This window comes from Polypterus senegalus, chromosome 13 (assembly GCF_016835505.1).
Source record: "Polypterus senegalus isolate Bchr_013 chromosome 13, ASM1683550v1, whole genome shotgun sequence".
Taxonomy (NCBI): Eukaryota; Metazoa; Chordata; class Cladistia; order Polypteriformes; family Polypteridae; genus Polypterus; species Polypterus senegalus.
The window spans coordinates 122,238,310-122,251,215 of NC_053166.1; the positions used below are offsets into that span (position 1 = coordinate 122,238,310).

The 12,906-nt window shown below is 35.8% G+C and overlaps 1 protein-coding gene across 2 annotated transcripts in view; it reads right to left on the minus strand.

Moving 5' to 3' along the window:
* vps35l (VPS35 endosomal protein sorting factor like) overlaps positions 1 to 12,906 on the minus strand; it is a 101,064-nt gene that overhangs the window by 66,278 nt on the left and 21,880 nt on the right. For both annotated transcript variants that reach the window (XM_039774661.1, XM_039774662.1), the window contains exons 8-11: positions 10,241 to 10,325; positions 6,718 to 6,774; positions 6,434 to 6,530; positions 3,994 to 4,041 (exon numbers count right to left, since the gene is read on the minus strand). In XM_039774661.1, the coding sequence (XP_039630595.1) occupies positions 3,994 to 4,041; positions 6,434 to 6,530; positions 6,718 to 6,774; positions 10,241 to 10,325 (287 nt within the window). The remainder of the gene's footprint in view (positions 1 to 3,993; positions 4,042 to 6,433; positions 6,531 to 6,717; positions 6,775 to 10,240; positions 10,326 to 12,906) is intronic.

Here is a 12,906-nt window from a genome sequence, read left to right on the forward strand (position 1 = left end):
CCCTGTCTGGTTTCAAAACTAACTGGTCTAAATTTCTTCTCCTTTCATTAAATTCTCTCTGTCACCAGTTTGTTTTTCTCTATTCACCCTGTTGGCTAGTTCATTTAAATTCTTGGGCTAGATAATATTCTGATAATAGATTCTGGTGGTAATAGGTAATCTTCTGGTCCAAAGGTAAATCTCTTCTCTCTATCTTTCCTTGCAGACATTTGATTGCAGTACACCAAGCTGATCTGTAATTTAAATCAACAAAGCCGAATTCCAGCAGTTAAGTGTTACTATTAAATATACTACCTACAAAAACAACAGAGTAATTTTTAATCTATACTAATAAAAGGCAAAGCCCTCACTCACTCACTCACTGACTCACTCACTCACTCACTGACTCATCACTAATTCTCCAACTTCCCGTGTAGGTAGAAGGCTGAAATTTGGCAGGCTCATTCCTTACAGCTTACTTACAAAAGTTGGGCAGGTTTCGTTTCGAAATTCTACGCCTAATGGTCATAACTGGAAGGTATTTTTCTCCATTAACTGTAATGGAGTTGAGCTGGAATGACGTGGGGGGGCGGAGTTTTGTGTGACATTATCACGCCTCCCACGTAATCACGTGAACTGACTGTCAACGCAGTGCGTAGAAAACCAGGAAAACCTCCAAAAAGCGCTTAAGAAAAAATGCATTTTATAATTGAGAAGGCAGCGAAACAATAAGAAGTGAGCGAGTGACATATACTACCATATTCATGAGTGTTGCCAGCTCGGAAAGAAAGCAAGGTGTAAACCTAAACTTTAAATTAAGTTCATAGACAGGCTACCGCTGGCGTTTCACATACCCACAGGTAATGCGGGATACAAGTTTAATGAGAGGGCGCGGGATATAAGCGAGAGTTTTGATCACTTTGTAACTAAGTTAAAATTGTAGGTGAAGGGGTGTGCTTATGCAAATTCGAGACTGTGTTTGTGGGGGATTGACAGTTAAAGGCGGGTGGGGGAGTCACGTCATCATCTCCCCTCCCACCTCATTTTGCTCTGAGCTGAGCTCCGCGGCTAACGCTGTCTTCCGAAGCAACTTCGTCAGACTGCGACCAAATACTCACAGAAAAATCCACAAGTTAATACACACGCTGTCTCTAAAGTTTCTACACACTGAATCCTCCAGGCACTACTTACAAAAGGTCACATTGACAATCGTGTTACGTTATTTTTAAAATCTTTCCTTTTCTTAGCACAAGCACAGCCGAGAAGCTTGATGCATGTGCTCCATAACGCGTTAAAAAATAATGCATTTAATCACACTTTGCATTACAAGCAAAGGGAGCTTTTGTCAATGCATGATTTCCTGGTACACGGATTACATTGATCAGCGCATCACGATTCATTTTACCCTCGCACCACCTTAGTTTGAGAAGTATGAAAAAATATGAGGTTAACACAGAAAAACAGATCACCAATTCAAGCTTTATGAATAATCGATTAAGCCATCAATAATTGTTTTGGTAAAGCCATCCTCCTTCCATTTTATAGTTTTTCCGCCACTAGCCATGATTAAATGAGCGGTAAAAAGTAAGAGCAAAGCGAGGGTGACTTATTTAGGCAGGCATATATATGACAGCAACAATCATGACAATGCCAATCATGTTACGTTATTATTAAAATGTTTCCTTTTCTTTATCATTACTTCTTTAACACACTACTTCTCCGCTGCGGTAGGGTATTATATATATATATATATATATATATATATATATATATATATATATATATATATATATATATATATGAATGACCTCAAAAGCTGAGACTTTTGATATCATGAGCGTGTCTGCAAAACTGGGGTCTCCTGCCCAGCAAAAGTCGAGCAGCCAGCGCAGCATAGCTGTGCCGGCCTTTGAGGCGCTGACTGCGCTTCTGCCTTAAGTCAAAGTGAGCACTTTTAATTTTTTTCATCCTCCCCCTGCGCTATAGCCCAGACAAGTGCAAACACGGGACCCCTTTTCTACACCACGGCAAAATAATATTAAGGCGATTCACACTTTCTTTTGCACGTATACGATTATCAGGTCCTCACCTCGAATTATGAAGACACGCAGGCGAGTGCAGGACTGACAGTGCCATCACAGCCGATTAATGGCGGGGCGTCTCACCAGTCTACACAAGACCCACGCGACTGTCCCCAAAAGGCGATCATAACGTCAGCGAACACATCTCTCTATACTATATAAAAGAAAAGGCAACTTTCCTTTCTTTACACCTTTTTCCTTTTATCCCAAACCAAAGCCTTTCTCTCTTAACACTGCAGAGGACACAAAACTAATTTTCTTTAAATGCCAGTAAGGCACATTACCAGAGGCACAAATTTGAACGTTCACATAGAAAATGTAATTTCAATGTACCTGTACTTCTTAAAACATTAATGTTTTACTGTTTAATAACTTATAGACTATAATTTATTATTTTTCCCTTGCATTCAGTGACCAAACCTATACACACACATATAGACACATACAAACATACACACAAGTATATGTATGTGTATATATATATATATATATATATATATATATATATATATATATATACATATATATATATATATATATATATATATATATATATATATATATATACACACACACACATAAATTGTGTGTGTGTATGTATGTGTGTGTATATATGATGTAGATAGGTATGTATGTGTATATATATTATGTAGATAGGTATGTATGTGTGTGTATATATATATATATATATATATATATATATATATATATATATATATGTGTGTGTGTGTGTGTGTGTGTGTGTGTGTGTGTGTGTGTGTATATATGACAGCAGCAATCAAGCTGTGAGAAAACAGTAAAAGGAGGCGTGTCAGGCGTGTGGTACATTTTCTGATGCAGCTGCGAAAACAACTTCGTGGCGCTGCCGCCAAATACACAAAACAATTACTTTGACAATCATGTTACATTATTTTTAAAATGTTTCCTTTTCTTTTCATAACTTCTTTAACACATGACATCGCTGTGAAGCGGGTATTTTGCTATTTATATATATATATATATATATATATATATCTATATCTATATCTATATCACAGCGACACTCATAACAGTGACAAAACAATTACATTGACAATCATGTTACGTTATTTTCAAAATGTTTCCTTTTCTTTCTGTTTTCTTCTTTAACACACTACTTCTCTGCCAAGCGGATATATATATATATATATATATATATATATATATATATATATATATATATATATATATATATATATATATATATATATATATATATATATATATATATATATATATATATATATATATATATATATATATATATATATATATATATATATATATATATATATATATATATATATATATATATATATATATATATATATATATATATATATATATATATATATATATATATATATATATATATATATATATATATATATATATATATATATAGATAGATATGAGAACAACACTCATATCAATGACAAAACAATTACATTAACAACCATGTTACGTTATTTTTAAAATTTTTCCTTTTCTTTTTCGTACCTTCTTTAACACACTACTTCTCCGCTGCGAAGCGCGGGTATTCTGCTAGTGAACTATAAAATGCTAGGTGACTTCAATACATGTCATATTTAGGCATTTGTCCCAAAGAAGGTCAGTCAGTCAGTCATTGTCCAACTCACTATATCCTAAAACAGAGTCACAGGGATCTGCTGGTGCCAATCCCAGCCAACACAGGGCGCAAGGCAGGAACAAATCCCGGGCAGGGCGCCTGCCCACCACAGGACCCAAAGAAGGTAATCTTGGCAATTTGCATTAGATTTTGCAACACACATAAAGTATATATAGGAAAAAAGAAGTGTTTATTTTTGCCAGGGAGACATATTTGTGTATCATATTTCACAAAGGGAAACTATGGACAGTAGGAGTTAATTCTGGCCCCAATGACATTACTTACATTTTCGAAAGGAATCTGTTGCACTTCAGAATTGCAGCCTCCACGTATCTAAAAACAGAGTAAAGGAAAGAAAAAACTCTACAGCAGGGCAATTCAATTACAAATTCATAGCAATACTTTTTTCCACTTTTGAAATAAAAAAAGGAAAACATTTTGGTCATATCTGACCTAGGCACATATCAAAGTGCATAAAAAAATAGTGCATTGACTTAGCAATAACATTAGTTTCCCCTTTTGAAATAAAACATTTTTCTCACACGTGACCCAGACACATTTCAAAGTGTATAAAATCAGTGCACAGTATTAGCAATAACAGTTTTGTTTACCTTTTGAAATGAAAAAAATATTTTGTTCATAAATGACCTAGGCACATCACAAAGGACATTTGACAAAATAAAAAATAACTATCAATGCTATCAAAGCTATCGGTGCACAAACTCATAACAAGTGATAACAGTAACTAACACACATGAATACCATGTCTACTGCACACTGAGGGAACATAGGTTCATTTTAAATCACCACATGTATGATTAACAGTGCCTTTCTTGTAAACAAAAAGGTGGCTTTTGGTTCAGGTTTGAGGCACTGTTAAGGTACAAGAAGACAAGAGTCCCAGGGCTACATGTTTTGTTTATCTGGTAAAAAAATATAACGTTTAAAATGTGAAATGGACAAGTCGTCTAGTATAATAATTCTTTGCATTTATACAGTGCTTTACTCACTACTCAAAGCACTTTTCAAACTCCATACAGGGAGGATCCGGGAAATTAACTTATGATCTCCTTATTGTAAGGCAGCAGCGCTACCATTACACTACCTGCATAGATGTACTGTACTGCATAATATTGTGCTTGATAGTTTAAAATTACAAACACAGAATTTCTATAATCAAAGAATATTAACCACAGGTTAATAACAAGCTCTACAATCTACAAGAAATTTTTTAATGTAGTCCCGCAAAGCAATCAGTGCTTAATTTGATTAAGCTTTAAAGAAAATTCCAAACTTTTTGCATGTTTTCACCAAATGTAGTCCTTCTAATTCATTTGCTTTGAGTGTCAATGGCCAATTTCCGTCCTCATAACAGTCATGAATCCGTAGTATCGAAGTGTGTGAGTGGAGGGCCAACCAATCGTATGGAGTGAAGGGCAGAGACAGTGGTTGTCAGTAACAACAACTGATTATAGAATCATTTAATATGTAGTCGATGCAACAACCAGCTGTCGGGGCTGAATTGTTGGTACAACGTACAGGGTGTACCATCATCAGAAAATAATAAAAATAAGTAAATAAATAAACAAACACTGTATCATAGGCTATTACCACCACTTCTAGATACACAACAACGTGCTAAATTTTGAACAGGCAGGCACTACAGTGTTTTACATAAATTGCAGTAAACCCATTGATATTCAAAACACTTCACCACTGCTTCACCTCATCATCAGTGTCTTTGTTTTGCAAATATGTCAATTAGTACAAGCAGTCTGCTATCCCATCCCCCACCAACGCAGCTTAAGACAGACACAAAATTCTCAGAACTGAAGTTACTTTACCTGGGAGTAAGGTATCTGGAATTATATTGGGTAAAAAAATCTATTATTTGGAATATATACATTTCATGTGTGTTCTGTGTCTACAGCGATCTGTATGAATGTAGGATGACAGGAAATGCAAAGTGACAACACATTGGTATGTTTAGTTTGTGCCGATTGATGGGCTTCAGTTTTTACACATTGACAGCAACATGTAAATTGAATAGCTTATTTTTCTTCGGTTATATTCTTGAATAAAAGTGCACTTGTTTTGTTAAACCTTTTGTGAAAGTGTTTATTTGATATTTGGACTTCAGTCTTCACACATTATACACTTCATGTCAACATTTTGTCATTATTACTGTAACATGAAAAAAGTTTCTGTTTTAGTTATGCGTTCAACATTTCTTGCCTCGCATTTCCTGTCCCCCTATACTTACACAGATCGTTGTAGACAGGGAACACACAGAATATGTATGTATTCCAAATAACAATATATTATTTATCCTATACAATTCTAGACACCTAACTCCCAGATCAAGTGACTTCAGCTCTAAGAATTTTGCATCCGACTTCAGCTGCGTCGGGGGATGGGGTAGCAGGCTGCTTGCGCTAATTGAGACATTTGCAAAACAAAGACGAGTTGCGAAAGAATTTAAGCTGGCACGAGATTACGAATATTTTTGTAGGCTTCAGTCATTTTAGAGGTAAACTGGGTCTCTTTCTAAACACTTTTCAGTTTTAGTTATCTTTTGGCACTATCCACATTTAAGTCCAACTTATCAAAGTAAACTTGATTCTTACTTTTTCCAAGTAGACAAAACAAATATTCTTAACAACTGGTGTCCTCAAAACAGCTTTCTTCTTGGTGTTCATAATAAATATATATAATAAAAGGATACAACCTGGGGATAAGTTCTCTAATAGAGGCAATTTTAAAGAACCAGTTAAGACAAGTCTCTCTGGCAGTATCATTCACATCATCAGAGGAGAAAGAATCTGAGTAACAAAAAAAAAAAAAAAAAAAAAAAAAAAACTTTATAAACCATATAGAAAGAAATGAGGGTAATAGTTTATACTGTAAAATAATGCTGGAAATTATCTTGGATGATAAAATAATTAACGAAATGAATCAAGTGAGGAGAATGCCAACAAAAAATAGGTATAAAAGGAAGAATGCACTCACCAGGAAGAAGTTGGGTATCTGAGCACATTGACCAGATTCTATCATAAACTAGTCGTCCTGCAAGAAAACATTCAGCTATTAACAATTTAGAAAGATCATTTTTGTAAGCTGCAGTGTGTTGCTGATAAACTAAGGACATTGGAGAAACTGATTCATAGTTCCTTGCCAAATAATCTGACTTCTCTAGCTGATCAAGAATTTTTCTCTGAGGCTGGAGTCACCTTTGCAAAGTCAGCTCCATGCCATGCTACTCTGACCCTGGGCCAAGACAGCTTTTCCCTACTCCTACCATCACTGCTATCCACAATGATGAAATCTGAGAGTTTCAGTAACACATGCAGAGGCCCCTGCCAAGTCACCTTTACTTTCTCAGGCAGACTTCACCAGTGGCAATTGTTTTCAGCTTCTCAGCTCCCTCACCATGCCAGCAGCTTATGGCAATGACCTTTTATGGGAGACTTGATAGTGTGAAACTTGAACTTGATGTCACCAGAATGCAAAACCTTCTTTGTTCTGCTTCCCTGGTACACAAGTTCTTGATAATAAAAAAATGCCCCACTGGCCTTCAAGAAGCACAAGAACAAGACTTTTGGGATGATAATCCTGTACACCAGGGTATATGACATGCACAGTGGCTAGGCCGAAAGACAGACACACAGACTTCTCATTACTTGTTTAGGACATTAAGGAGAAGATCCCTGTTGTAAGAATCATTGTTTCTGTTGTTTTATGTAGAACTAAAGTAAAGCATACTGACAAGAAATGTTCATTTGATGCTGTAGCTGCTTCTAGGTTTTCTAATATTCTGTATAGTCAGTTTGAATATAGTGCATATCTTAATTCAGCAGCAATATAAATAACAAGGGGATTTTTTTTTCAATTTATAGACCCAGTCCAAAAAGAATTTTTCAAAGATGATTCCGATCTGTTAATTGAAGGTATGCTAGAAATAGTTAATTCCCCGTTCAATACTGGTACTTTCCCTTATTCTTTAAAGCTTGCAGCAGTTAAACCATTGCTTAACAAATATAATCTTTACTCTTCAGTCCCTGACAATTTTAGCCCTATCACCAAACTCCCTTTTTTTAGGTAAGAATTTAGGAGAAGTAGTTTTTCAGCTGTTAAATACTTGATTAAAACTCTTGCAGGTTTTTCAAAGAAATATCAGGCGTGCTAATTGACAATATTCTGGACATAGTTAATTCGTCATTAGATACGGGGTCTTTCCAGACTGTCTTAAGACTGCTGTAGTTAAACCCCTGCTCAAGAAAAATAATCTTGACCCCTCTGCCTTTGAAAATTTTAGACCCATTTCTAACCTACCCTTCTTAAGTAAAATTCTAGAGAAGGCAGTCATTATGCAGTTAAATGACCACCTAAATAAACATGCTATTCTTGATACTTTTCAGTCAGGCTTCAGAACAAATCACAGTACAGAAACTGCACTTGTTAAAGTAGTAAATGACTTGCGGGTAAATGCAGACAGAGGCCATTTATCTGTTCTCATCCTCTTAGATCTGAGTGCTACATTTGACACCATTGATCACAGTATTCTTAGAAATCGCCTTAGTCAATGGGTGGGCCTCTCTGGCAGTGTCTTAAATTGGTTTGAATCCTACCTGGCAGGGAGAAAATTCTTTGTGAGTTGTGGTAATCACATCTCAAAGACACATGATATCCGATATGGTGTTCCACAAGGCTCTATCCTGGGTCCGCTGTTATTCTCAATCTACATGCTTCCGTTAGGTCAGATTATCTCAGGTTACAACGTGAGCTACCACAGCTATGCTGATGACACACAGCTGTACTTATCTATAGCACCTGATGACTCCGACTCTTTCGATACACTAACACAATGTCTTACTGGTATTTCTGAATGGATGAATAGTAATTTTCTCAAACTAAATAAAGAAAACTGAAATTTTGGTAATTGGCAATAATGGATTCAGTGAGGTTATCAGAAATAAACTTAATGCACTAGGATTAAAAGTTAAGACCGAAGTAAAAAATTTAGGGGTAACCGTTGACTGTAATCTGAATTTTAAATCGCATATTCATCAGACCACTAGGACAGCATTTTTTCACTTAAGAAACATAGCTAAAGTTAGACCTCTTATATCATTGAAAGATGCTGAGAAATTAATTCACGCTTTTGTTTTCAGTAGACTAGATTACTGTAACGCACTCCTCTCAGGACTACCCAAAAAAGACATAAATCATTTGCAACGAGTGCAGAATGCAGCTGCTAGAATCCTAACTGGGAAAAGAAAATCCGAACACATTTCTCCAGTTTTGATGTCACTACACTGGTTACCTGTGTCATTCAGGATTGACTTTAAAATACTGCTTATGGTTTATAAAGCCTTAAATAATCTCGCTCCATCTTATATATCGGAATGCCTGACACGTTATATTCCAAATCGTAACCTTAGATCTTCAAATGAGTGTCTCCTTATAATTCCAAAAGCTAAACTTAAAAGAAGTGCTGAGCGGCCTTCTGCTGTTATGCACCCAAAATCTGGAATAGCCTGCCAATAGGAATTCGCCAGGCAAATACAGTAGAGCACTTTAAAACACTGCTGAAAACACATTACTTTAACATGGCCTTTTTATAACTACACTTTAACTTAATACTGATACTCTGTATGTTCAAATCTTCATAATAACTATTCATGGTGGCTCTAAAATCCGTACTGACCCTACTCTCTCTTCTGTTTCTTTTTCCGGTTTCTTTGTGGTGGCGGCCTGCGCCACCAACACCTACTCAAAGCATCATGATGCACCAACATTGATGGACTGAAAGCCAGAAGGCTACGTGACCATCATCATCAGGTCCTTCGATGAAAACGCTAAATACAAAGAGGACTGTTTGATTTATGTTAGGTAGATTGCCCAGAGGGGACAGGGCGGTCTCTTGGTCTGGAACCCCTACAGATTTTATTTTTTTCTCCAGCCTTTGGAGGTTTTTTTTGTTTTTTCTGTCCACCCTGGCCATCGGACCTTACTCTTATTCTATGTTAATTAATGTTGACTTATGTTTATCTTTTATTGTGTCTTCTATTTCTCTATTCATTTTGTAAAGCACTTTGAGCTACATTTTTTGTATGAATATGTGCTATATAAATAAATGTTGATTGATTGATTGATTGCAGTAGTTACTGGTAAGTTATTTTAGGTAACTTTCAGTCAGGCTTTTTGACTAAATCACAGAACAGAAACTGCATTTGTTAAATTAGTTAAAGAACAAGTATTTTCCAAGTCGAAGTTATTTCTTCAAAATCATGTTATATATTTATTTGCCAAATTTTTGTGTTCTAAAGTGAAGCGTTTATTATAAACTTTAGAATATTCCTTGTTTTATTTATATTAATTTATAATGTATATGACAAAACATACCATTTGTGTACATACAACTTTACAGAGAAATTTTAACAATAAATATATAAAGTACATCTTTAACAAGTGAAAATTATATGGGAGGAAGACATTTTAATGAATATACTAAATGGATGATCTCACTTACCAAAAGTGTCCAGTATGTCTGTTATTAGAACAAACTTGCTGGGATAAAACTGTATGACTGTTGTGTCTGACAGGAGTTTGGAGCACTGGAATAAAATAAGACTACAATATTAATAAGAATAATCAGAATTTAGCAACAAACAGAGATGACATTATGGCAACATCTGTAGTCAGTGACTGATTTCTAGTGTGTCTTACATAGATACATACAGATAAATTTCTCACAGCAAATCAGACACAGACAGATGTGCTTTTTATCAAAAGCAAAAAAAGGGCAATATAAAACTGTTACAAAAATACACATCACCATGTGTTTATGCACTTGAGCATATTTTGCAGAAGGTTACATACAGTATTTCAGGAACCAATCAACCAATTTTGATGTTTCTTTTTCCACTGGTAGAGCAAAAAACTATTGTTACAAGTCCTTATTTTTAAGCCAAAAATACAACAACCAAAATAATACCACCTTTGCAGTTGTTATTAACAGGTTAGAAGTTTGAGCTATTCATGAATACAAAGGCACCAATTCCCGCTTCCATATATTTTAAATTAACATATACAAAAAAGTAATCTGGCAGACAAGTTAAACCAATTTTGGATTTGTGCCTGAACATTGGATGGACGGCTGGATAGATTTTATTAATCCAAAGGGGAAATTCACATACTCCAGCAGCAGCATACTGATAAAAAACAATATTAAAGAGTGATAAAAATGCAGGTAAAACAGACAATAACTTTGTATAATGTTAACGTTTGCCCCACCCACCCCCAAACCCCGAGGGTGGAACTGAAGAGTCAAATAGTGTGGGGGAGGAACGAGCTTCTCAGACTGTCATTAGACCAGGACAGTGACAGCAGTCTGTCGCTGAAGCTGCTACTCTATGTGGAGATGATACTGTTCAGTGGATGCAGTGGATTCTCAAATTATTGACAGGAGCCTGCTCAGCACCCGTCACTCTGCCACGGATGTCAAACTGTCCAGCTCCATGCCTGCAATAGAGCCTGCCTTCCTCACCAGTTTGTCAAGGTGTGAAACATCCTTCTTCTTTATGCTGTCTCCCCAGCACACCACCGCACAGAAAAGGGCACTCTGCAGCATCTTATTGCAGATAAGAAAATGTAGACGAGAACAGGCCATTCCACAAAACAAATTTTACCAGTTCCATCCATTTAATTCCTCTAAAATAACATCCAGACCAGTTTTGAATGTCCCTAAAGTTCTACTGTCCACCACTCTACTTGGTAATTTATTCCATGTCTATGATTCTCTGTGTGAAGAAAAACGTATCCTAACATTTGGGCGAAATTTACCTTTCATAAGTTTATAATTGTGTCCCTGTGTTCTTGTTGAACTCATCTTAAAGTAACACTGAAATAATTTCTTACATAATTTTAATCTCCTTTTGCTTAAACTGGAAAGGTTCAGCTCTTTAAATCTTTCCTCATAACTCATTCCCTGCAGCCCTAGTATCAAACTGGTTATTCTTCACCTGACATTTTCTGACACTGCTACATCTTTTTTATAGACTGTAGATTAAAATTGCACACAGTACTCCACGTGAGGCCTCTCCAGTGCATTACAAAGCTTAAGAATAACCTCCTCTGATTTGTACTCTACCCATTTTGCTATATAACCTAACATTTTGTTAGCTTTCTTAATGGCAATGAACTCTGTCTGGAAGTCAACATGACAAGTCCACTGCAACTCCAAAATCCTGCTCATAAACCGTACCTTTAATTTTCAGACCTCCATTTGTGCATTCCGATCTAATATTTTTTACTTCCTACGAATAATACTTTACATTTACTTACATTAAATTTCATAACCCACATATCTGCCGAAGCCTATATGCTGTCCAAATCTCTCAGTAATGGTTCAACGGATTCTAGATTATCTGACAATCCAACTAGTTTGGTATCATCTGTAAACTTAACCAGTTTGTTAATTTTATTCAAATCCATAATCATTTGTATATACTACAAATAGCAGTGGCCCTAGCACTGACCCCTGAGGGACACCACCCTTATCACCACCGAATTCTTATAAGATTTCTTGCACCATAGCCACATACTTCATGTGCTTTAGCCAATTCTGCAGCCATCTAAAGCCTGCACCATGAAAACCCACTCCTTTTAGTTTCATGCCAGATGTCTCATGTGGTACCTTATCAAACGCTTTCTGAAAGCCAAGATAAATAATATGTACCACTGCGATCATATTTTTATGTTGCTTCCTCATAGAATTCTAGCCTCCCTTGTCCTCATGCTGACTGTTCAGAAAAACTGCTCTTGCCATGTGTTGCTCAATATTATTGTTAATAATTATTTATATGACTTTACCCATGATGCACATTAACCTTACTATACTAAAGTTACTTGGATCTGTCCAATTAACCTTTTTATGCAAGAGGAAAAATTTACTATTTTTCAGTCCTTCAGAATATCCCCAATGCATCTAGGGTTTATATATGTACTCACTAGCCTCTTTAAGCACTCAAGGATAAATATTATCTGGTCCTGGTGATTTGTTTGATTTCAGCCTGTTTAATCAAAGCAGTACTTCTTCCTCTGCTACTAAGAAGGTCCTACTAAGAAGTACATCCTTTGTAGATCCTGTTACCACTGGGTGATTTTCCACTTCCTCATATGTGAAGCTTCAGAAAA